At 36.8% G+C, this 27,811-nt stretch overlaps 1 protein-coding gene and 1 long non-coding RNA gene across 3 annotated transcripts in view; one reads left to right on the plus strand and one right to left on the minus strand.

Moving 5' to 3' along the window:
- Nucleotides 1-27,811, minus strand: part of LOC105380613 (neuropeptide FF receptor 1) — a 106,782-nt gene that overhangs the window by 33,765 nt on the left and 45,206 nt on the right. For both annotated transcript variants that reach the window (XM_048628873.1, XM_048628874.1), the window contains exons 4-5: nt 25,216-25,433; nt 7,127-7,238 (exon numbers count right to left, since the gene is read on the minus strand). In XM_048628873.1, coding sequence (XP_048484830.1) covers nt 7,127-7,238; nt 25,216-25,433 — 330 coding nt within the window. The remainder of the gene's footprint in view (nt 1-7,126; nt 7,239-25,215; nt 25,434-27,811) is intronic.
- LOC125490257 lies at nt 10,438-11,845 on the plus strand. Its single transcript, XR_007267574.1, has 2 exons — nt 10,438-10,799; nt 11,143-11,845. It is a non-coding gene; the product is annotated as an uncharacterized LOC125490257 (long non-coding RNA).

Genomic DNA, 27,811 nt, shown 5'->3' on the forward strand with positions numbered 1-27,811 from the left:
GACAATAATGTTGGATTTATGTGCACCCCCCCAACAGCAGATACAGTATCGCAAGATTGATTCACATAAAGCATAATATATTATTTTTAATAAATTTGGATCAGCTACGTGTCTTAGGTTTTTAAAAATATGGATCAGTCTTCTTACTTTGGCACTAAGCAAATGAATATGTCTTTTAAAATTAAGATTTTGATCGAGTATGATACCAAGGTATTTTATCTCAGGTACTTTATCAAGTGATCTGCAGGAACATGTTATTTGATCTGAGCAATCATGTACTAACAACCTGAAATCACTTGTTGGTTGGGTGGAGTTATTGATGGAAAACGTTACCTATATAGTTAGTCTTTTGAGCGTTCAAAGTAAGTACATTAGATGTGAGCCACTCTGTTACTTTATTAAAACCAACCTGAGCGATATCAAAAACATTAGACCATGATTTGCCCCTGAAGAGTAAGACTGTATCATCAGCATACGTCACAATGATTCCTTGAGATAATTTAAGTCCGCAAAGGTTATTAATATAAATTAAAAATAAGGTTGGCCCAAGGATACTACCCTGGGGCACGCCCCATTCTATAGCTTGAGTGCAACTGATATGTTCCCCTATTTTTGTACACTGATGTCTGTTTGTCAAATAACTCTCAAACAGATTATGTTGTGTACCTCTGATTCCAAGATGTTCAAGTTTATTTAATAGTAGTTTGGTCGATACAGTATCAAATGCTTTAGCAAGATCCAGAAATATTCCCAAGCATCTATCTCCTTCATCCAGGCTCTGCACCACAAAATCAATAACCGTATGGACTGCATCGGCTGTCGACTTCCCCGAACGAAAGCCAAACTGGTTCTCGGATAATATATTATTTCTTTCCAGATAATCAATAAGTCTAGAGTTTATTATACGTTCAAGTATCTTGGACAAGGACGGGAGAATAGAGATTGGTCTATAACAATTGACATTAACTTTATCACCCCCCTTATAAATAGGGATAACGACTGATCTCTTAAGTGCATCCGGAAAAATTCCTTGCTCAAGACAAGCATTAAATATATGACACAGAAGAGGAGTAAGGATATGTTTATATTCTTTTAAGATCTTGTTTGTAATATTATCCCATCCAGCAGAGCACTCATTTTTTAGATTCATAATTATATTGTTTATCTCTTCATTATCCGTTTTCATTAATATAAAGGAGTCACGCTTATTGAATGTAACAGATTCGACATTCGGTTTCGGGTTTTTATTACAATATTTATTGTTAACTTCTTCTGCCAAAGATTTTCCCACGTTTACAAAATGATTATTTACTAAATTAACTGATTCCGGAAAAGATCCTCCCATTTTGAGTAGCTCTTGTGCGTTATCTCTTTTTATTGATGTTGAAGTAATATTTTTTATAGCCTTCCAAAGTGTTTTACTATTATTACCAGCTTCTCTTAATATAGATTTTTCATGCTCTCTTTTTAGTTTTTTAATTAAGTTGTTACAGTATTTACGGTATCTGGAATACGTAAGCTTGATGATATCGCTATCTGGATTGGCCATTGATTTTTTATGCAGTTCATCTCTATTTCTGATACATCGAAGCAAACCCGGAGTAAGCCAAGGTTTAAGTATCCGTTTGCGCGATGGTACCCTAGATTTTGATGAATTTTTATCTAAAATTATCTGAATGGACTCTATCAATTTGTTAAGTGCTATATTAGGATCCTGTATTTGCAATATATCGCTGAAATCGTTGCCACTAATGTCTCTTTCAAATCCTTTATAATTTACTTTGACATACTCAGTAGGTTTTAGTTTATTTATTGAATCCAAGCATATACAAAAAAGAACAGCCTTATGATCCGTTACCGTGGAATTCAGAACTATAGTGATTATTTCCTTTTTTGTTTTAACAAAGACATGATCAAGGCAAGATTTACTGGCATCTCTTGTTATAAAGTTATGTCCAACAAGAAAACCATGGTATGCAGTAACATTTAATAAACTTTCGGCGCTTGCATCATTGTGGTCAGGGTTGATATCAATATTTAAGTCCCCTGTAATAATTATATTTTGAAATGTCGATAAACTTTGTATTATGTTGCTCAAAGAATTAATAAAGTTATCCGTATTTTTAAAGGATGGAGAGCGGTAAATAGCAATAATAGCTGTTACGTTATCAATGTTAATTATTAAACAGTTTCCATCAGTACATTGTGGTTCATGAATGGATATACTAAGATTTTCTCTATAGTAAACTGCAACTCCATCATTCTGGTTCATAATTTTTTTATTTGAGATTGATTTGTAACCTTCAATAGACGGCAAAATCGGGTTACAAGACAACCAGCACTCAGTCAAGATAACAATATCAAACTCCAGCTTAACTTCATGTAGAAGAGCAAGAAATCCCGCCAAGTTGCAACCAACGCTACGTATATTTTGTGTTATTAATTTTAGAATGTTACTTGACGAAGGTACCAGATTACAACAATTATCTGTATCAGAAATTAACGACTTACAAGTCAAAATCTCGTCAAGATCATTCATTATGTTATTTTGAGTATCGAATTTTATTTAATAGCTCTAAATGATCTGTTGTAATTATTTAAAGAAAATTCTCTAAATATATTTTTTGTGTAGTTTTTGCATCGTAATGCGACAATTTTTATATCTGTTTTGTGTAAGCGAATGATTGTGTAGTTATGAACTTTAAGTGTGGATGGTTGAATAGTTTTGTATGTGTGTGTGTGTGTTGCTGTTTTATAAATGTTATACATTATTACAAACAAAAATGTTTTATATGCTACGAAGTGAAGATGAATACTGAGAGCATATATAAATGCTATAATAAAAGGAAAACTTAAATAAGAAAATAGTCATTTGCACTTTTTCAACTTCTCTATATCGCTTTCGCTCATCACACGTATATAAGGCATATTCTCGGCCTTCCTGAGGTAGATTAGTCCGTTCGACGTCCAGCAGTAATTGTAACTGTACTCCTTGGCAAATTCACGAGTTACATAAAACAGACGCTGAGTTTTGGCTGTAAGTGTCTCAGAAATAAAAACACTCTTTTTAGGCCCTTTAAGATTCAGATGAAGAGTATTTAATTTATCCGAGTTTGATTTATTTTTGTTAAAATCTTTTACTGCCTTAATCACATCTTCCTTTTTGATGGCGCTGCAAAAATCAACTACTATTGGTCGCATTGAATCTTTTTTAGCAGATGTTCTATATATATCATTTACATCCGACTTTTCAATTTTAATGTTTAATGAGCTTGACAAGCTTTTTACAACTTCACAAAGCTCATTTTTTGATTCGTTTCTTTTGTATGCCTTGTCAACTTGCAAATCAGGTATATTGCGTATTTCAATGCAAGTAGAACGTGATTTTCGTTCATAGAACTCTAGTTTGTCTTCCAGTAACTGTAGAGCTTTTTTATCCTCGCGTTTTTCGAGTTCCAAAGCCTCAATTCGTTTTAATAGTTCATCATGTTGGTTCGACATAAATTCTATACTTTTTGTAATTTCGGTATTCTGATTGGTTACAACCTTCAAGCTTTCGTGTAGTGCATTAAGACGAAGGTCCATATCAGTGGAAAGTGATGAGAACATACTTTGCATGGTTTTCATGAAATCACGCCATTCATTTGCATCATCAGTATCATTATGCTTCCTTTTGCAAGCGCGTACCGTTTTGATATTTAAGTCACTCTGCGTACCTAATTCGTTTAGGTTAGGACTTGAATTAGTGCTTTATCTTCGACACTTCCTGAGTTCGTTTAATAGGTATAGTTGGGTTATCCTTTTTGGTGACAGGGATGGCAGCATCATCATTGCGGTTTGTAACAGTAGCCGTATCCATGGTAGTGCCATCGGCCACCCGAGGAGGCGCATTTGAGCTCTTAGAAGTACTCGAGCCTATAGTGGCAGGAGGAGGCGTGCGGTTTAACTTCATATTAAAATCTTTCCAAAGTACCAGGCGATCAGAAAAATCCAGGAGTTTAAATCAGTGCGAGGTCAGCTTAACTGGGCACCGATCGACAGAATCGAACAAAGTCGCTTTCCGTCCACTCTAACAAGACCTCCGCGTACTAATTTGTTAACAGGTAATTATTACTCACGCGCAGGTTGAATGACAGCAAGCAATGTGGGCGGAGCTTAGTTACAACTTGCCGTTTTGTTCATTGATGAGTATGCTTTGTAGTGGTGGAATCTTCGGGCGGTGACACTTATTGTGATAGCTCCTCTGTATTTCTGCGCTCCTATTTATGTGTTGAATTAATGCAAGCACAAATTGTTTTTAAATATTAAATAAAAGAATTACTATAACTTGAGACAAGTCTGCTCAGATATGAGGTCCGGGGGGAAGGTATTACCAGCTAATCATAATAAGGAAAAGCCGATCACAGTGAATTACTATACAAACGTGTAGCGTGACGTCTTAGATTAACGATAAACAAACTAGATATCGCATACAAAAACATAGCTAAAACTGTGCGCATTTTGTTTACTGTCAAGCCATTTTAAATTCAACCTAATGACCATCGTAGTACCATTGAATAAAGTCGAGATAAGAGCTCAGTGGTAGAAATGGGGTGTTATTTGTCGATTCTTTGCACTGACACTCCATCTTATTAGTTAATTGTTAATCTAAGCGTGACGTTGATAAATGCGACCGGCAACATAAATCTCAACTCACGCGTCCAAAACTGCTAGCAGCAAATTTTAGAAAGCCTAATTTATAAAGTTTGTGTTGCAGAGATAGGTTTTTTAGGCATTCGACAAGTTGCAGATATTGGTGTGGAATAAAGTGGACTTTATTGAGTGACTTTTACACACACACACACACACACACACACACTCACGCCTTGTACTAATGTACTCCCTTGCGGGGTAGGCAGAGATGCATTGCTGCACCCACTTTTCGCCAGAGTGTTATGTTAGTCCCAATGTAATAGGGGGCGGGCCTATTGCCATTTTACGGGCACATCCAAGACCCGAGAACAAATATCTGTGTTTAAACAAATATCTGCCCCAGCCGGGAATCGAACCCGGGACCTTCGGCTCAGTAGTTAGGGTCACTAACCACTACGCCATTCGGTCGTCGCTTGCGTGGACTTTTACAATACACATTAAAATCTATTGATGTCTTGCTCTGTCACTATACTGTCTAAGCAAGCGAGCAATAGATTAACGTTTAAAGATATTGTACAACCACTGTACAAGTCACCATTTGTCCCATTTTGGCGAATATCAAGAGGCGCTAGCACGAGTGGCAAAAGTTTGTAGCAGCAGTAAGTATATATAATGTTGAATAACAAAACAAGAACAAAACAATTCTCAACAAGATAACATTTGACTTATTTTGTGGTTCAACTTATAATGTATGTACGCTGTTATGTCACTAACAGCTGGCGCGTGGCGGGAATTCTGAATAATGTTGGTGAAAGAAACGCTTGCGAGAGAAATATTTATGATAAGTAACGGTCGAAACTTATTTCATTATGAACCCAAAACCAGCGTCAGTTATTCCCGTCAAACCGCATAAACCGCAAAATTATGTTAGCATACAAAGTAATATTTTAAACCCTCGACGGAAAAAGAGATGTGTTATAAATTTTATGTGTCTGTGTGTCTGCGTGCGTGTGTATCTGTCTGTGGTAGCGTAGCTCCCAAACGGCTGGACCTGGTTAGGTAATATCGCCAAAGTATTTTTTTTTTTAGAATTATCCTATTAGTCAACCCTCTACATTTACCCGTTATGTATTATCGAGTTGAAATACCAAAAATATAAATAGGTAAAATACTAAGGTGTGAGGTATTATTCTGAAACAGTGATCGCAAATCCTTGCACGAAACGTAATATTCTATATTGTATTTGTTTGAATTTTATATCTAACATTAACCTTACAGACTCCATCAGGAGGTCGTATCAAATTTATTTTATTTTAGTGTTATTTTCTTCAATATACGTACTTACGTACCAAATTATGAGGATATGATGAACCCTCAGTTTTCATTGCATAATTAATACACCCATGTCAAGCTGTCACCAGGTTTATGAACCGACCCGGCCGCGTATTAATCACGGTAGGAAATGTACCTTGAACTATCCAACAGTTGCCTTAAATTGTTATTATAAAACCTTATGAGGATATATTTGAAGGAGGTATGAAACAAACGGGCATACATTTTATGATGCAATAAACTACCTGTTGACTGCTAGCTTTGCTTAGCTATAATAGATTTTCATGTGAGGGAAACCGTCTATCAGTCTGAAAAATATATTTTCTTACCTTTAAAACTTTTCTGGACTAATAATTTAAAACTAAAGTTACCCAAAACTCAATCTTTCCAGCCATTCTCGAGTTTTAGCCATACTAACGAACGGCAGTAAATTCTTTTAACAGTGTTAGTCTTTGTAAAGTAGACATCCATAGCGAATCCCTTGATAGCGGGTCACCACTCTACCTTTTGAACCACTATTGTTCATAAAGTTCATATTGAACCGATGTGTTCTTTAAAAATTCGCGTATGTATACGCTATATTCAATAGAATGCTTTACGCTCCATTCAAAATCATTTACTCACGGTACGTTTTAGAATTGGGAAATGAAATATTATTTTACACTGATCACAGCTTTTTGTAAATAAATAAAATTAATTTACTTGGAGTCGTCTCGTAGCTTAGTCATCTTACTAGGTACATCGTCAATTTACTAAATGCCAAATTTAATCAAAATTGCTCTGGTAAATTTTCCTGTGGCATAGTTACAATAATCCATATATACGTTTACAATATTACTTTAAAGTTAGTAGCTTACATCAACAATATACAAACAAGATGGAGTGTGAGTGCAAAAGAAATGTCGAGAAAATCACCCCAGTTTTACCACTGAGGTCTTATTGTGAATTCGTTCAGTTAGAAGATTTGTGATCTTGTACATTGATACAATGGTTGTCATTAGGTTGAACTTAAAACTGTTCGACAGTAAACAAAATGCAAACAGCTTTTAGCTCTGTTTTAGTATTTGACGCACATCTTGTTCGTATACATACATTTAATCTAAAAAAAAATATTTGAGCATGCTCAAGGATACAAGGCTTAAGGTAAACTGAATAAGCTTACCCGGTATAGCGTACACCAGCACGAAGCTGCAGGCGCCGTAGATCTCCTTGCGGATGGAGTCGGGCCACTTCTCCGTGCAGAACTCGATGTAGCCGTCGCGCCCGCCCCACTCCTGCCAACAACATACATACAGCGTCATTCAATGAACGAGCTAGTGATTCAATCAAAAGGAGATTCAACCCGATGACTGCGACATTATACTCTACTAGGTTTTCCCACGAGCTGTCACTCCTGCCAACCTACACTAGTTGTTCCCTAGCTTCGCCTTAAACAGTTTTCCCGCGGTAAAAAGCCTCTGTGTTAATCCAGGGTATCAGCTAAATGCAAAATTTCACATATCGGTTCAGCAGTTTTGAAGTGCAGAACACACACACAATAATCAAAAACTTTCGCCTTTATAATATTAGTAAGTAGGATTACCATTATCATCAACAGCCCCTAAAGGTAACCGTCCTTTCCTTTCTGGTGGGAACATAAAATTAAGCCTGTACCTTTGTACGCTTTCGCCTAACAACAATAGTGTATTATTCACATTCTAACAGAAAACTTTTTTAAATATGCTGTGTGAATTGATTTTACTATCAATGCATCCTTAATAATAGATAGCGTATGGCGTATGGCTAATTCAAAAAACCTTGCCATTTTCGACTTTAATTCAATGGGTTATAGTCAAAAGTCCAAACAATACGGAAGCCATAATATTCATTGGACCATTGTACTCAATAAAAGGTTAGAACGCGTATCAATAACCTTCCTTCCGTCAGGATGATTGATCACCGGCGGCGATCTATCTTTGCGACGGTCAAATTGCTTACTGCGGAAGGAAAACACAAGTGTTTCAATAAAATCGTATTTAATAACTACTACCTGAAATAGTTACTGAGAAAATAATATACATAATATATATTATGTTCAGAGCCTAATTTGACATATTTATAGGTGTAATCGTTAGACGTGGAAGTACTAAATATTGTATCGTACTAAGTTTTGATGCTAGCGCCTTGGTGAGCTGGCAATAAGCATCTAGAAGTTACAAAGGTTATGGTAAGTTTGTAATAGGTATTAAAGGTAAATTTTAATTTAGAAATTGATTTGACGACTGGTCCAGCTTGCATATCAGAAATATCCTCTAAAATGGTTCCGTAAACAACAACATGGACCCCAACCGAAGCATTCCGGAATCTATCACTATCAAACCGCTATTTCTAAGATGCCTATAAGTTAGTGTATGACATACTATGGACTTACATTACATAAGTAGCAATCATTATAAACGTGAGGCATATTTATAAATAAATCAAATCAATACTTAATTGGTGGTAGGTATATGTTCCGGAGGCATCCAAATCAAGAATTTAATATTTATTTAAGTTGTGACCATAATCGGGAAGAAATGTGTGGTACATCCCCTGTAGCCACCTAAACTGATGACCTTATGACAGAAAACCCACCTAGGTACTAAGCTAAATAGATATCTTATTAAGAAAGGGTTCAGTTCAAAAATTAACTTCTTAGCGGTGTGAAAATGTATAATATTAGGTATTATGATAGTAAAGTGATAGCGATAGATATAATAACAACCAATAACCCTCCAGGTGCACATTGAATATTTGATACACAATACCTCGGCCGGGAGCGCTCAGTCGATATTTCCGAACTAGTAGATTTCTATTCGAGATTCCGGGAGGTATAAAAACCCACTTTTCTTCAATATCGGAAATTTGGCTTCGAGAATGGCAGTTTGTGCCGTTGCTCTCTTATCCTTTACTTGAGAGTGTGGCGACATCTATAATGAATACGCGCAAGCATAGAAGTCAAGATATAGATCCAGCAAAGAGATATCAAGGACGACCAACAGATGGCATGGAAGAGTGAAAGCAAAATACCAAATCCTACATCGCGGTATCTAAAGAATTACAGCTACTCAGTATATATACAGAATCCCGACATGTAACCGTCGGGCAGTTGCCCACCAAGCTAAACCGCCCAGCTTGGTCGGAGGATCCTCCCTTTTCAATGGAGGAGTGGCAACACCTTCGCTCCTCCATATTGGTGACCCCTACAACCTGAACACGACCTGATGATGACCATGCAGAACAGCAGCAGCAGAACATCTTCCACCATGTCGATGACCTCACAGACGATCAGCAGACCTTCCAGCAGCTACAAGATGAAGTCCAGCAGTACCATCACCCCCACAGCATCCTTCAGCAGCTACCCGAGTCAACCAGCTTGCAGATTCCATGGGCACCGTGACCACCAGCTTGCAGCGGAAATGCGCGAGCCTGGTCACACCCTCGAGCAGACAGACTGCAGCGACCTTGCAGTGCACTTCGGCCAGCCGTAGCAGCGTCGGTCCAGGGTCCACCTCTCCTGGTCGAAGAAGCATTGGGGCAACGCACCGGAACAGTCGTAGCAGAGCGATCCTTGCAGTCCACTTCAAGCCGGTACGATCGAGCGTCAACTCTCCCGGTTGGAGCTGGATTGGGGACATCGCCACGCGCCTAACCATGCACTACTCTTCAAGCCGGTACGATCGAGCGTCAACTCTCCCGGTTGAAGACGAAGTGGGGTTACGGCGAATGAAGACCGCAGATAGTCCTGAAAGGCGGACTAGCGGCAATCTGGCCTGGTGAACAAGACGTATCACAAGCACTGAAGAATATCGACCTACGGTCTCGGGGGGGAGTGATGTGGCGACATCTATAATGAATACGCGCAAGCATAGAAGTCAAGATATAGATCCAGCAAAGAGATATCAAGGACGACCAACAGATGGCATGGAAGAGTGAAAGCAAAATACCAAATCCTACATCGCGGTATCTAAAGAATTACAGCTACTCAGTATATATACAGAATCCCGACATGTAACCGTCGGGCAGTTGCCCACCAAGCTAAACCGCCCAGCTTGGTCGGAGGATCCTCCCTTTTCAATGGAGGAGTGGCAACACCTTCGCTCCTCCATAGAAATTATTCCGTTTAATAGAAATTTCGGCTTCGTCAAGGTAGTTTTATACGAGTAAACTAGTTAGGTGTAGAGTGTAGTACCCAGTTTGTACCTAGGTAGGTTTATTTAATTCTATTCGTTGTCATAGGACAAAATAAAACGCTTACGATCGGACCTTGGCTTATAGCGCTAACCGCTAAAACTCACGAACGTTATTAGTCGGAAAAAAATAAGAATAAGCGAGATTGTTATTATTCTGAATACTATATAGAGAGAACATCAAGTGCGAGGCCGTTATTATTCTGAGGATAACATAGTAAAGCTCAAAGAGTATGTAACAGCATATCCGAGAAGTTACTGATTCATCCACATTTATGACAGATACAGAGATAGCTAACTTTGTTTACAAACTTTATATTTTCCATAAGTATTTATAGAGTATATCAATAAATCTGTGTCTTTATAATAAAATCGAAACACAATATTTTAAAATACCCAACATCAGCCGCTCAAAGCGTTATATTAAAGTGTACGCAAATAAAAGTGGAAAATTAAACACGAACTGAAGTTTAAAAAAATACCATTACGTATGATTACGAATTAAAACATTCAGTGATTGATACAAATCCAGTGGGAGTAACGAGGAAACAATTTATTCCATATTCGAGGAACTCGTAAATCAGAGTATTTACCTGATGTGGCATGATAATTATAATAAAATAAGGGGTATGTAATACTCAAGGATACATCCACGTTGCAGCAACTTTTTGTTGCGGTTTAAGTGCAGTAAAGATTCCCATATATGTACGACAGAGCCAGAGAGGTACGGTAGAGATAATTGATCATCGGCCAATCCAGAATCACAGAAGGAATGCAACAACATGCTTATTAAAATTTATTTGCGCAGTTTTACTCGAAAACTCTTCCGTAATGGTCATGAGTACAAAATTATACTTACCCAACACAATATTTCTCCTGAAACTCAATACCCCTGCTGCTAAAAATATTCACTAATAACTGAACTTCTACATGCCAGGATTTATTTGACCAAACATTTTTCCTTTTTCAGGTACTTATTCATTCCTTACCTTTTAAATTCCAATCATTCCTGAACAAAGCAACAATGTCGGGATACGGGCCGGACGTCAAGGTCCGCATGGTAGAAGACTTCTGTGGCGTCGGAATGTGCTGTCTCATGGTGATGGTTCGCTTCTGCATGACTGTGGCGGCCATGAGCGAACACATCCTACGAATGTTCCTCCAAATGGTCTACAACCTCTTCGCCACTTGCTTGCAGATCTTAGCTATTCTCCCCCTATGCTGCGTATTCGCTCTGACATCTGGACTACGAGGGTTCATCTGTTCTTTATCTGGCACAACCGGTATTTGGAGTTCTATTGGCTTCTTCTTTATGATATATCTGGTTTATAAACTACTAGTGGCTATGGATGAAGACAACATCAAGGGGGTTATTAAGTCGATGCGGGATTTGTGCTATACAAAGGACTTTGAGAGCGATACGACACTAGATTCCGTTCCGGGCACAGAATAATAATTAGTAGTCCGTGCAGTGAAGTTAGTTATTTATAGTTGGAGTGAGAATTGTGATCAACGTCGGCGCGTGACGTGTTAACTTATTCAAAACTAGTTTTGCGTCATTGCAATTCATTGCATAGTATGTTGGTTTTCATTATTTACGTAAGATTGTTTTATAAGTATTTTAGTAGGTAATTAACTGTTTCTAAGATTTCCTATTTATAAACTTTTAACCACAGAAAAACCTGTTTGTTATCTCTGTTGTAGTTGTGTCGTTACAATTAATTTATCTCACCCTAAATGAATAAGTAAACATAGTAGGTGAATTTGTGTGAGTGTGTATCGGTGTATCTTTTTCAATTTGTAGTCGCGGCTCGTTTTGAAAAGGTGATACTCTGCCAACACGTTCTATAATAAAAACCAATTCCGCTTTGGATCCTATGATACATTATGTATTTTTGAGGTAAGCCTGATCGAATGCGAATACGATGTGGTTATCGGGGATCGGCGCTTTTTTGGCATTGTTTAAAAGTCAGTTTTACTAGTTTTGTAACAGAGATTTAGAATATATAGCACCCGCTTGTTTATTAGTAGCTATTCCCTTGGCAGGTGAATGTACTCGTTATACTGGGTAACTTTCATTGTGGGACCAACTCTGAAATCGGGAAAAATTCAATAGCTGTTCTATAGATACATTCTGATTGAGTAGGTATTTAACATTACTATGAAAGAGCTGTTTTGTTTTCTAAATCTCTGTTACAAAACTGGAAAAAATGTATTTTAAGGAATGACAAAAAGCGCCAATCCTTTATAACCACTTCGTATACGTTTTACACAAAAAGGTACTTAAGTACTCATTTTTCTACACCTATAAAAAATCAATGTACATAATGAGGTCTTATATCGCTTTAAGCGATCTATTCCAGAAATCCTAGGTATACTAATAAAACTGTACCCAGTAGAGGAAGTCACATGCGGAGACACACATTCGCAATATAATATTATCATGAATCATCCCATGCATGAAATTCTCACAAGGCTCAGTGTGAATATTATGCCAAATTACAGCATTGTGAATTATGAATAGCATTTGAATATTTTAATATCCAATGTTGATTTTACTACACATAGGCAGGTAGTTACAAATTTTGCTTCGACAGAATTTAAACTTGCCAAATTTCTTCGGAATTTCTACGGAAATATAATTATGCATAAGTATATAAGGTTTATGTAATATGAAGTGGGAAATACCTAAATAATGAGTACAACGTCCTGTAACTGAAAATAAACTTTATGACCGTTTTGATAAAGACTTGTTTGAAACAACAAAACGCTTGTCTTTCCCATTAATTAAGAGACAGGTAAATTATTCCAATTAGCTAAGTTCTTGCTCCGAAGTTTTCAAGTATGCAATTGTAGGTAAGTATATAGAAAACAAAGTAATTAGTTAGTGGGCTAAATCTATTTTAGGGTGACTTCAATCTCTTCGTGAATACATGACCTTTGTGGTCCCGACTGCTAAACCTACTTGTATAAAGTTAATGCAACTAAAACTAGAGGTAGGCAGTTCTCGGGATCCAACACAAAGAACCTCCAATCGTCCATAGTTTATGGATCTTACTTCATCTTGCCTTGTTTTGGACTTTGAGCCCTTGAGTTGAGGGCGAAAACCAATTAAATTATTTGATATGGCAAAGAGATAGTAAACCATTTAACTTTAACCCGTAATAGTTTTAATAATAATAATATAAATGTTTTAACCACAGGTTTTTACTTAAATAAACTCTAAGACGAATTATCAACAATTTATAAAACAGTTTCATACATTTATGAGCATGTTCACGGTTTTATGACTTAGTGACCCATATTTTACAATAACACAAGGGGCTGTAGAAAAAAATAAGCCTGCGAAGGTAAGAAGCTGCCAGGCGCGGCGGGTGGCGAGGCGCGAGTCTGCTAATCAAAAGTAACAACCTAGATGCTTTGCCAAACGCTAATTTAAAATTTCACCAAAATGTTAAACGTTTTTAGTTAACGTAGTAAATACGTTTAACATTTGGAGATATACCACCACCACCTTAGTACAAGTCAGTTAACTGTCAAACAACTTAACTCGCTACTGAACTTATTGAAGTGTAAATCGTTCAAAACAGAATAGTAGAATCCCATGTTAGTAAGCCTTTTGTATTGTTACGTGAAGTTACCGAGCTTCTCTTTGTAAGTGCCCCATTGTTCTGTATGTGTTCTAGTACATATATATATTATATAATGTACGTGTTAATTTGTGAATCCACGTGGATTTATCCCCTTGAATCCTTCCTATTCTCGTAACATTCTCCGACAATGGGAAGTTAGCGCAAATGAAATAGTGCGAATGCAAAAAACACCTACTACGAGTAACGCGAATGGTACGTTCATGCAAACAATAGTGAACAAATTTTGAGGAAATTATGAATGCAGGCCGAAAACCTGCGAAGTAAGTAAGTATCTACCTAAAAGTAAACACATAGGTTACTTTTTACCTCAAAATTCCCACGAGAAAACTTTTTTAAAGCAAAGCGAAGCTCTTGGGCAACGGGTAGTAATATAAACGCTAAAGTTTGTGAACGGGACGTTTTTTTACTCTTTTACGCAAAAACAAATGAACGAGTTTCGATGAGATTGGTATGCAGGGAGTTGAAAACCTGCTGCATAGTTTTTTTATCCCGGAATCTAAACGCAAAAACTGTAGGTGTAGCCACGCTCACGGGAAAAGTGAACAATAAATACAATACGAGGATATCGACGTCGTTCCGGATTTGCTCACTCAATCTTAGAAATAAATTATGTATAGGGACTACACGTATGGGAGACTGATTTTGGCTTTTGCAAAAGTATTCGCCCTGCTCAGGAGAAGCTAATTCAATTAATATCGGCATTCATTAATCATTTGTGGCATAACATATTAACTGCGTCGTACTGTGGGTCTAGTGGGAGTTTTCTGACTGTTCGTGCGGTAAAAATTTAACAAGAATTTGTAGCGTGGAAGCTTAAAGAGTTTTCAAATGGGGAATAAGTGTAATCATAGCGCGGGACGCCCTCTCGCTCGCTAGACGTCTCTCATCTAATAATACAGGTCTGGTTGACAATAGTCTTTCACAGTTGAAGAAGCTTATGCTCAGCAGTGGATGATTGTGCACTGATGATGATTATGTAGTCCATCGCTTATACTACTAGTTTGGGACCCTTCTTCGTCCCTTTTCCATTTTCGTTTACTTTTCACTGTTCGAACGGTGTAAAATCTCCTACTAGAGTACTGTCTGCGTTGTCGTTTCGAATATATCATTAATCATCACTATCGATAAACCGAGAGGGCTTCAGAAGTTAAATTAAAAGTCGTTTATGCGTAGCTATCATTGAATCGTAATTTTTTATTACTTATATTTATTGTTGATGTTAGGTATTACAATAATTATTTTCCTCCTAGCCGAATGTCGACTACGGCCGCTAATCTCATCAAGTGTTTATGGCCATACTTCCGTCAATTCAGCTAAGTGAAGTCAGGAGCTTTTTTATAATTTCCAAAAATAACACACAAGTAAGTAATTTCTATGTAAATAACGCAGCCGCCCCGTTCCCGACATCAAAGTACAGTTCTCCCATATTAATAATGCACATGCAAATCTTCGCAAACTGTCGTATTCCCGGAAACACCCGAATCATTGAATCGTAAAAGCACTTGCATTTTGATCCTTGTTCGAAAGAAATAGTAGTCAATATCATGTGACACATAATCGAAAACAATTTGGGCGGTCGGTGGCTGTCACCGATCAGTCAAAGGTCTCAAGGTCAAGATCAGTATTACTTTTGTGGAATAATTATAAAGAGCTGCAATTACACATCGTTCTTGTTATTTTTTTCAAATGTGAAATTAATTTCAACTTTAATTATTTTTGACGACGCCATATTATGAGGCACATTTAAGAATAAAATATACGTCACATTGATAGACTTCACTTAGCCAATAAAGCCACACCCAAAAGACCAAGTTCAATAGCTGTTCTATAGATACATTCTGATTGAGTAGGTATTTAACATTACTATGAAAGAGCTGTTTTGTTTTCTTAATCTCTGTTACAAAACTGGTAAAAATTTATTTTAAGGAATGACAAAAAGCGCCAATCCTCGATAACCACTTCGTATACGTTTTACACAAAAAGGTAGATAAAGTACTAATTTTTCTACACCTATAAAAAATCAATGTACATAATGAGGTCTTATATCGCTTTAAGCGATCTATTCCAGAAAACCTAGGTAATACTAATAAAACTGTACCCAGTAGAGGAAGTCACATGCGGAGACACACATTCGCAATATTATCATGAATCATCCCATGCATGAAATTCTCACAGGGCTCAGTGTGAATATTATGCCAAATTACAGCATTGTGAATTATGAATAGCATTTGAATATTTTAATATCCAATGTTGATTTTACTACACATAGGCAGGTAGTTACAAATTTTGCTTCAACAGAATTTAAACTTGCCAAATTTCTTCGGAATTTCTACGGAAATATAATTATGCATAAGTATATAAGGTTTATGTAATATGAAGTGGGAAAAAGCTAATACTTAAATAATGAGTACAACGTCCTGTAACTGAAAATAAACTTTATGACCGTTTTGATAAATACTTGTTTGAAACAACAAAATGGTTGCTCGGCTATGTTTTTGTCTTTCCCATTAATTAAGAGACAGGTAAATTATTCCAATTAGCTAAGTTCTTGCTCCGAAGTTTTCAAGTATGCAATTGTAGTTAAGTATATAGAAAACAAAGTAATTAGTTAGTGGGCTAAATCTATTTTAGGGTGACTTCAATCTCTTCGTGAATACATGACCTTTGTGGTCCCGACTGCTAAACCTACTTGTATAAAGTTAATGCAACTAAAACTAGAGGTAGGCAGTTCTTAGGATCCAACACAAAGAACCTCCAATCGTCCATAGTTATGAATCTTACTTCATCTTACCTTGTTTAGGACTTTGAGCCCTTGAGTTGAGGGCGAAAACCAATTAAATTATTTGATATGGCAAATTACGGAAAGTAAACCATTTAACTTTAACCCGTAATAGTTTTAACCACAGGTATTTACTTGAATAAACTTTAAGACGAAATATCAACAATTTTATAACACAGTTTCATATACTTATGAGTATGTTTACGGTTTTGTGACTTAGTGACCCATATTTTACAATAACACAAGGGGCTGTAGAAAAAAATAAGCCTGCGAAGGTAAGAAGCTGCCAGGCGCGGCGGGTGGCGAGGGGCAAATCTGCTTTTCAAAAGTAACAACCTAGATGCTTTGCCAAACGCTAATTTAAAATTTCACCAAAATGTTAAACGTAAAGTTAGTTAGTAGTAGTTAAGGGCCCGTACAGGGTGACGTACCGCGCCAAATTTGGGTTTTCAATGCTCTTCACACAGCACACGCAGTGACACGCACACATGTAAGTTTGCACAGTGGCCCGATAAACTTTTACTCGCCAACATTATTGACAATTATGTTTTATTATTATTATTATTTATTATTTATTTATCAAATTATTTTACAGAATTATTGATTACTTATATCATTGCATCACAAAAATCACAGAGATTTGTCCGTGATGAATCATTCTACGTAATTAGGTACTTAATAACTAATTATACTTATTTATATTTTATACAATACACAAACTTATACAATATTACACGTTAATTAAATAAGTACAATAGTGGGTAGTTTAATAATAAACCATCAGCCAAACATACAAGATAGTTGGTTCATATTCGAACAGTGTTAAGTTAAAGTAATGATATACAGTATGATTTTATTTTGTGCTTGATATTTTTCGGTGTAATTAGATTTCTAATATTTTGGTCCATTTTATTAATAAGTTTTGGCATTAAATACGCACAGTGCCGTTCGCCGTAAACATTGTTTGCTCTAATCATGCTATACTTGTTTTGTGTGACCTTTCGTGTATGTATAGGGTGAGATACTTTTTTCAGGTGGTCTAGACAGAAAAATTGTTCCTTGAGGAGGTTTACTTCTACTTTTTGGTAAATTGGTAAGACGTTACAATGTTTGAAGAGTTTTGGTGGGTTGTCATCATATTTAAGTTTAATCTGGGGCGAAACAATGAGTTTTAGTATGCGGTACTGCAAGTTAAGAATTTTGTCCAGGTATGTTTTATACGTTCTGCCGTAGCTGCTGAGGCCATATGACACAACAGAATCTACCATAGCGTTATACAGCGTGAGACGAACTGAAAATGGAATTCTATTTTTAACCACATACAGTTTAGCCAAGAATGCTCTCAGTTTGTTGCAGACACTTTCGATGTGCTTACTCCAGTTAAATCTATCATCTATAGTTAGACCCAAATAGGTATGAGCTTCAACCACTTCAATCATGTCGCAGCAGGCATCACATACGTTCGGTGAGATGCTATGTAGGCATTTATGGGAATGGGCTTTGAGCTGAGATGTAAGGTCTCCTTTGAGATACGGAGACTTTATATGCATAAGCTTAGTCTTTCTCGCGTTGAGCACCAGTCCTGAGTCATGACACCACCTGCATAGGTTGTCGAAGTCATCTTGCAGCATACTCAGTGCAGAATCCACATCGTCATTGGCTAGGATTAGGCAGGTGTCATCTGCGAACTGATACACGTTACTATGTATCATACACAGGCCCATATCGTTTACGTAGGTCAAAAAGTGTAAGGGACCAAGGACCGATCCTTGAGCAGTACCTACGCTGACGTTTTTTATGTTCAAGTACATTTTGGGTGATTTTAGGGTAAGTATAATTTTTACTTACACTGGTAGGCACCAGGAAAGAGTAGAAATTAATAGGGGTGCCACTTTACTCCATACTCGGAACCCGATTAGCTTTCTCAAACAAATGTGGTATTTACTTGTAGAAAGGTAACAACAAGTATTAAAGTGTAGATAATAAGTTTCGGAAATCCTCCAGCCAAGTGAACCCCGACCACAAAGCAATGTAAATACAGAGTGTCGCAAAAGGGGTATACTAAGCCGAAAGGGGATGACTCAAGGGGTCATTCTGAACAACTTTTGTTCTACGAGTTTTGTAAATTCGCGATAAAAAATATTCGTTTTCCATGGTAAAAAGTCACGTGTCCAACAAAATTTCTATGAAAAAGGTTTTTTTTTTTTGTTAATTTCCAAAACTCGTAGAACAAAAGTTCAGAATGACCCCCTGTCTTACTCCTTTTTACCCAACTGCCGAAGGAGGAGGGAAATGTTTTTTTATTGTAATTATGTATGTATGTTTGTCTGTTTCTTTGATCCCTCCTGTAGCCTAAACGGCTTGATAGATTTTGATGTATCCTACGATACTATCCATTAACATTGGGACTTGTTTTCATCTTTTTAGCGTGCAGTCGGGTTTTTTCTTTGTTTATAATTTGTATAGTATATACCGCTTTTTCAATACCTGTAAGTAAATTTTTTGGTAACAGCATAATAATTTTTCTTATTTTTAGGGTTTCGCACCTCAAAAGGAAAAAGCAACCGTTATAGGATCTCTTTGTTGTCCGTCTGTCTGACTGACTGTCTGTCATGTTGGTTTTTTGGGATTATTTAGGACAAAATAGTGAAACAGAGTTTAACGCTTTGTAGAAAGATATTCGTTTAATCAGCGTTTAATTTTCTTATAAGTAATAAATTTATATTATTTTACAAGGAAAGAGAGTGGGTCCGCGTCTGTAGCTGCTTATATAGGCTTAGGGTGGCGAGGTTCAAGCAAGTCATTTTTGCCAAATAATTTACAAATACCAACATGTCACCGCCCTTTTTTCAGAAACAGGTAAAGATATCAAGCTAATATTTCGCATAGATGGGGAGTACCCCAAAAAAATAAATTGTGGTACTCCCTGTCCCATACAAGTAAATTAGGGCTGATATTTTATCCGGTTATTTTGATGGTGTAGGTAGGGTATCGTTGAATAGGTCTTTTAATATAATAGGTATAAAAAAGGTTAAAATATAATTATTTAGCTTTTATCCTTAAATGTGGGGATTACACCATAGATAAAACCTAATTTAAAAAAATGATTTCAATTGATGGCGTGATTTTATACTGGGTAACTCAGAATAAGAAGTGATGATATCTCAGAATAATAATGGTTAATGGTGCTATTCCGCTGAGCACCGTACCCGGTGGGACAGTAGTGAAATCATGGTCATGGAAATGCACCAGGGTAGACCCTGCTCCTAGAACAAGGTATGAGTTTGTGATGTGTGTGCGTGAAAAGCGAGGATGGAAACTTTGAATGTTTTCTTGATTTAATAGCTCAGCTCGCCGATCAATCAAGCGCTGTCCACAGCTCATGCTGCGCTGGTGCCGTTTCGACACTCCGGACAGCAAGCCGGTGCAAGCAAGCAAGTTGTGTTATTGTTTTGTATTTTGTCTGTATTTTTGTTTTTGTCTCATGTTAAATTTTTTTGTCCTTGTTGTTTTGTATAAGTACCTATGTATTTCTTTTCTTTAAATCTGTATTTTTCTTTTTGTTGTTGTTGCTGTCTATGTGTCGAATAAATGTATCTTTATCTTTATCTTCAAATCACGCCATCTATCGTTGGTTTTTTTAGTGAAGTCTATAGAAGAAATTCCGTCATTGACAATTTTACGTTACGAATTTATTTTTATTTATTTCATTTTTATTTTTAAATTTTTTGTGGAGAACCAACAGCATTTTGTTAATAAATAATTATTACTTATGAACACATAACAACTTGATGGCATTAACAGAATGAACTTAGTAAACCCAGTAAACCTAACTCATCCAGAGGAAACATAAAATATCTTTCTCTCTCTCTCAAAAACATACTTAATAGCCCAAACTCAATGCTTTTAGCTATTAACATCTTTGAAATAAAATTGAGCCACCACCGTGTTACCATCAGATCCAGAGACCATACCTCAACCAGCACCATGAGACTGTGTTTTTGATGAATCCTATTCCTAACCTAATGTTCCTACGTATTGTCATCACTTAGATCCATTCGCTATATTCCTGCTCCTCATCGGACCTTTACGAGACTGTAATGTCACGCGAGAACATTGCCCACTAACTAATTTAATTTAATGTATTGAATATAGTGTAAGAATTATGCTTCCTCAATTTCAAATCAAATTATGTTGGTGTCATAAAAGTTGAAAAAGTGCAATGACAACCAATGTGCAGTGATTTTGTATCTGTACACGAAAAGATCGCGAGCTGTCAGTGCTGCCTAAACCGACGTGACCCTTCTTTGGAGGCCAGCGGCCGACTGAGCATAGAGAAAAATAAACAATTGTGAAAAGAGTGCACTCTTGAGGAGTTTTTTGTCATACTCTATACGTCATACTGAACAGCACCATCTCTTTATATTTCTCAGCCTCATTGTACATACATACAGGGTGCCCTGTTGGCACACCCTGTATATATAGATATTGTTATCACAAGTTAATAGCCGGATCTCCACCAAACGATCCAATGCGATCCGATCGCCCAATCCAAGAAGTTTAGTATGTAAGATTCCTTGGATCGCGCGATCGGATTGCGTTGGATCGTCTGGCGGGGATCCGGCTATTAACTTCAATCTATAAAGATATAAGACATATTTGCCTTAACGTAGTTACACCACACAACAGTTATTACATTTATTAGCTAAATGTAAGTTCAATCTATTTATGTACCTACTTACATGCAACAATAAATAAAAAACAAATTATTATATAATTCTTTATTACCTCGCATATAACAATGTTTCAGTTCAGTTTTGTTCATGTCACTTGTAAAATAATATGCGAGTGGGTGTGTGTATTCCTTTTTTATTCCTTTCACCATGAAAACCAATTCATGTTTTGCTAGTTTATGTTTCCCAAGAGAAGCAAATCTTGTCACTTGTGGTGATAAAGTCATTTCGTCCAATAGTGCATCATTTATCCTCGCGAGGCAAATCTTTGACGACATTTATCAGTTTGGTACACATAGTATTTTAATCTTCAGCGGATATGAAGATGTCGATCGCTCTTTGCCAGTGCCGCCATTTCAGCTCGGTCCCTGTGGAACCACATGGAACCTGGATCCATATGGAATCTGTCAGGTCACAAGAATTTCATAAAAACACTTTTTGCGGATAAATATGCTTTTTCTTGACACACCATGTTTATTTTTATTTGTTGGTATATAAAATTTATAAATATTGATATACCGAGAGTATAGGCTTTTATTACAAAAATGTTATTTGCGAGACATTGTAAGACAACTGAACTGACACTGACACGCAATTTCTTCATAATAGCCATAGATCATAACAATGTTAACATTCAAATACTACTTATCTATGTGTCTTGTTATTGTTCTATGGTCTTGTTCATAACGCCATCTTACATCTTTTTTGGTAGTAAGAGTAATATAAAGAGATGGAGCTACCTTCTACTGAAAATTCAGCCATTAAGGCACTGACCCCCCCCTGCGACTGAGTCAAAGTCGCTTGTGTTTATGATTTTATAACACAGAAAGCCGCCATAGATATTTGTATGAAGATTTGAGGGAAAAAAATTGCCCAAGTTTGTTATTAATTTACACAAAATAGGTGTGTGTTTATTTAAAAACAAGGTATTTAGCGCCTAGTCCAAGCATTTATCTTTATAATTTGATAAGAATCATATGAAAATTCTTGATAATTACGACACAGTTGTTACAATACGGGAGTGTGATTTACTGGTTTTCTGAAATTAATTTACAGTTATCCATAAGCATTTACTTAAATTCGAATGATTCAGCACCTAGCTAGACTCTTCGGCTACCTGTGTGATTTTTTTCAAGGCTGTAGAGCATCATTTACTATATAATTCTATGACAATGCCAACCCTCGATTCCCTATTGCCGACCCTTAACGTAGTGAATACGTTTAACGATTGGTGATAGTCAACCTTAGCACTTGTCAGTTAACTGTCAAACAACTTACTTCGCTACTGAACTTATCGAAGTGTAAATCGTTCAAAACAGAATAGTAGAATCCCATGTTAGTAAGCCTTTTGTATTGTTACGTGAAGTTACCGAGCTTCTCTTTGTAAGTGCCCCATTGTTCTGTATGTGTTCTAGTACATATATATTATATAATGTACGTGTTAATTTGTGAATCCACGTGGATTTATCTCCCTTGAATCCTTCCTACGAGTATTCTCGTAACAGCGGGAAGTTAAGAAAATAGTGCGAATGCAAAAACACCTACTACTAGTAACGCGAATGGTACGTTCATGAAATAGGCAGTGAACCAATTTCGAGGAAAAACAATAAAGTAAGTAAGTACCTAAAAGTAAACACATAGGTTACTTTTTACCTCGAAATGCCCACGAAGAAAACTTTTTAAAACATAGCGAAGCTCTCGAGCAACAGCTAGTAAACGCAAAAGTTTTACTCGCAAAAACAAATGAATGCTTTTGCTATTTTGATGAAATTGGTATGCAGGGAGTTGAAAACCCGCTGCATAGTTTTTTTATCCCGGAATCTAAACGCGAAAACTGTAGGTGTAGCCACGCTCACGGGAAAAGCGAACAATAAATACAATACGAGTATATCGACGTCGTTCCGGATTTGCTCACTCAATCTTAGAAATAAATTATGTATAGGGACTACACGTATGGGAGACTGATTTTGGCTTTTGCAAAAGTATTCGCCCTACTCAGGAGAAGCTAATTCAATTAATATCGGCATTCATTAATCATTTGTGGCATAAACTATATTAACTGCGTCGTACTGTGGGTCTAGTGGGAGTTTTCTGACTGTTCTTGCGGTAAAAAATTAACAAGAATTTGTAGCGTGGAAGCTTAAAGAGTTTTCAAATGGGGAATAAGTGTAATCATAGCGCGGGACGCCCTCTCGCTCGCTAGACGTCTCTCATCTAATAATACAGGTCTGGTTGACAATAGTCTTTCACAGTTGAAGAAGCTTGTGCTCAGCAGTGGATGATTGTGCAGTGATGATGATTATGTAGTCCATCGCTTATACTACTAGTTTGGGACCCTTCTTCGTCCCTTTTTTTTTCGTTTACTTTTCACTGTTCGAACGGTGTAAAATCTCCTACTAGAGTACTGTCTGCGTCGTCGTTTCGAATATATAGATAGATAGATAGAATATTCTTTATTTGTACACACACACATAAAAGAAACTTACATAACTTAAATACTATAAACTATGTACAAAAATGGCGGTCTTATCGCTTAAAGCGATTTTTTCAAGACAACCTTAGGGTGGAAGGATATTTTCATTAATCATTACTATCGATAAACCGAGAGGGCTTCAGAAGTTAAATTAAAAGTCGTTTATGCGTAGCTATCATTGAATCGTATTTTTTTATTACTCATATTTATTGTTGATGTTAGGTATTACAATAACTATTTTCCTCCTAGCCGAATGTCGACTACGGCCGCTAACCTCATCAAGTGTTTATGGTCATACTTCCGTCAATTCAGCTAAGTGAAGTCAGGAGCTTTTTTATAATTTCCAAAAATAACACACAAGTAAGTAATTTCTATGTAAATAACGCAGCCGCGCCGTTCCCGACATCAAAGTAAGTAAATATTTAAAATAAAAATTCCATGTATTCACTTGGCAAGCAGCTGCGTAAAATTCATTGCATCCATTCCAAAATGGTACCGTAGAACGTCAAACTCAAAGTCAAAGTTAAACTCAACCCCATTTATAAAAAAAAAACTAAAGATAGTTCTGGTTTACAACTGGTTAGAGTCCAGATATTCTATACAAATCCGTAGTCTAACGACGGGTTTAAACCAGAACTATATTCAGTCTTCGTATTATCCATCCTTACTAACATAAAGGCGAAAGATTGAGAGTATTTATGTGTGTATGTTTGTTACCTTTTCACGTCAAAACGGCTGAATCAATTTTAACGAAAATTGGTATTGAGTTAGCTGACACCCTGGATTAACACATAGGCTCCTTTTAATCTCTGAATTCCCATAGGAAAACTTTTTAAGCCGAAGCGAAGCTGGTGTTTAAATAAATTGAGGCGGTTTGGTGTCAGCATTTTGTAAGTGGATCTTTTACACTGCCCGTGAGTTTAACAACGGGTAACATTTAGTACCCCGCTACTCACCGAGTCATTCCCCCTCCCCGGCAGCGAAGATGAGCAGCGCGACGGCCCACAGCGCGGCGAGCAGCAGCAGCGCGCCGCGGCGGTTCTTTCTTTCATTCATCCATTCATTCGTTCATTATTTTTTTCATTCTTTCGTTCGTTAGTTCGTTAGTTCGTTAGTTCGTTAGTTCGTTAGTTCGTTAGTTCGTTAGTTCGTTAGTTCGTTAGTTCGTTAGTTCGTTAGTTCGTTAGTTCGTTAGTTCGTTAGTTCGTTAGTTCGTTAGTTCGTTAGTTCGTTAGTTCGTTAGTTCGTTAGTTCGTTAGTTCGTTAGTTCGTTAGTTCGTTAGTTCGTTAGTTCGTTAGCTTCGTTAGTTCGTTAGTTCGTTAGTTTGTTAGTTAGTTCGTTCGTTCGTTCTTTTTTTCTTTCTTTCTTTCATTATCATTATTATATTAAAGAGCAACATTTTACCGAGTCATTCCCCCTCCCCGGCAGTGGCTCCCGCTGCACGCTGGCCACGGCGAGCAGCGGCGCGAAGATGAGCAGCGCGACGGCCCACAGCGCGGCCAGCAGCAGCAGCGCGCCGCGGCGGGACGGCAGCCACGGCGCGCGCAGCGACTGCGTGATGGCCAGGTACCGGTCCACCGACATGGCCGTTATTGTGAACACGCTTGAGGCTACCGCTACGCCTGGGGATGGGGGGTAAATGTCAATGGTGGGATTGTTATTGACAAAGTACCTAACTGAGAGCAGTCCGAGAAGGAACCATTTAAACATAGATATAAACATTTAAGATATACAAACTGTTCAAGAAAGATGTACAGTGTAGGTAGATAATTCTTTATTGCACACAAACAATAGAATATGCACAACATAGACGGTACAAACGGCGGCCTTATTACTAAGAGTAATTTTCTGCCAGACTACCTCGGAAGAGACAAATTTTACATGAGAAAAGTGGAAAGTGCAAAAGTGCAGGGAGTGTCCAGTAAGTAGGGATTGAATTACTATATTTATGTATTTAATTTATTTTATTTTATTTTAATATTGTCGGATCACTAACAACTATTTATTACTTGGTAGCCACTATTATAGTAACAGCGAGTCATTTAGATGTGACTAGGGCATGCAATACCGCAATACCGGTATTGGGTAATACCGGGATCCCGGACAAAATCCACGCTTTTTTCAATACCGGTATTGAAAGTTAATACCGGTATTGAAGTAATACCGGAATCGGACATTTTTTAGGCTATAAATCAAGCGATTAAGATATAGTTAGCCTTGTGCTCCTATATACTATGAAAGTGCACTTGTTTTCAACCGTTACATGCGGCCGGTTTGGCCTTTAAAAATCTACTTATTGTCCATGCATTTTAAAATTTTAACTCTAATACTCAATTCTCGTAAAAAATATGACATAATACAGAATTTGATTGCTTTTAATTGTTGTATTTTGCCCTATACGACCTTTAAACAAAATATATGCCATTTATAATAAGGAAGTCTAATACCGGTATTAATACCGGGATCCCGGTATTGAGTTCTAATACCGGAACTCAACGGAATTACCGGTATTGCATGCCCTAGATGTGAGCACTGTTAGGAAAAGTAAAAATAACTTTTAAGAAAAAGTAAAAATAAAGTATGATCCTCTTTAGCGTTTCCTACATGAATAATGCCTTATAGTGATCCTGAGCCTTATAGTAATATTGTGAGGTGAGGCGACGATAAACACTAGAGGTTGAATGTGAATGCCCACTCACATTAAGTTAATGCGTCAGTTGCTGGCTATGACTTATTCTGTTACATAATTATAAATTGTTAAAAAGGAAGCAATGGAGCATTTCCTATACTCGTAACCGGATTGGTTATCGGGTTTTCAGCTGAAGGACTAGGCCACCGCTACTTCAGTTGAGTAACTTTAGCAGCAAAATTAATGGTTGGTTAAATTTATCGTTTTTTTAAGTGCGGCAGGGATTCAGTATACCTCCTGAAGTAACTTTTTATAGGGTTAGGAGTTATCCCGAAATAAATCATGGAATTTATACGAAATAATCTTTTAGTACGGTGGTGGCCATTTTCTAGTTATCTTTTGTTGGATAATTTTCAGAAATTAAAAGTTTCACAGACCGTATAAAATATGAGTTAAGTTAATTCAATATTTAATAAATAAATAATATTAAAAGTAAATAAATAGGATAATAATTATATATATTTCTGTGAACTTAAAAATAGAGTAGAATAGAGAGACTTCAGAGTTTACTGCTGCTCGATAATAATATCTCAGTGGCTAGGTTTCTGAACCATAAATATCAATTTAACGAGTATTACTGCTAGAAACGACACACTTCTGCTAACCTCGCGGGACTATGAACTGCATTGCGGCTCTGTAAGTTTATCGGAGAAATAAAAATCTAGTACCAATAAACCTACTGTCTTAATCTTATAAAATAACCCCATATACGTAAATAACTTAGATGAAATTAAATACTAACGAAATACTCCATTCGGAACAAGCTATCCATATGCCAAAATATCTCAGTGCACCACTATAGTTTCCTAAAAAATAATATTGTAGAGCCTATACATATGAATATATTCTATTCTTTTTTGCTTTATGTGTGGCTTGATATTGTTTTCCAAAGCTGTCGTTCCTAAAACATCAGTTGCCAGTACTTCGTTAAAGATTTAAAGGAATAGGTATTTTCATGTCCATCAATATTGGAGATCTCTTATAAACTCAACTACTACCGGCAACCTGTGTAAGGCCGCTGGTCATGTGGGTCTACACGCTAAATTTGTCTGTTTAATTAATTGCGATGGTATTTGCAATATACCCAAAATAAATAGCGATTTACGAATAGCGGTTAACATTGCAAATTTAAAAATACCTACCTTCATTCAATCCAATTTTGTTTGGGTTGCGGTGCGGAGTACCCACAGAATTTTTCCAACTAAACGATGAGAATTATTTTGGTAATCAACTGCACATCTGTATTTTACCAAACGAGTTAATTCAAGCGTAATTTTACGGTAATTAAATAATTTCAATCGAAAGTGTAGC

The sequence above is a fragment of the Plutella xylostella genome, chromosome 22 (genome assembly GCF_932276165.1).
Source record: "Plutella xylostella chromosome 22, ilPluXylo3.1, whole genome shotgun sequence".
Lineage (NCBI taxonomy): Eukaryota > Metazoa > Arthropoda > Insecta > Lepidoptera > Plutellidae > Plutella > Plutella xylostella.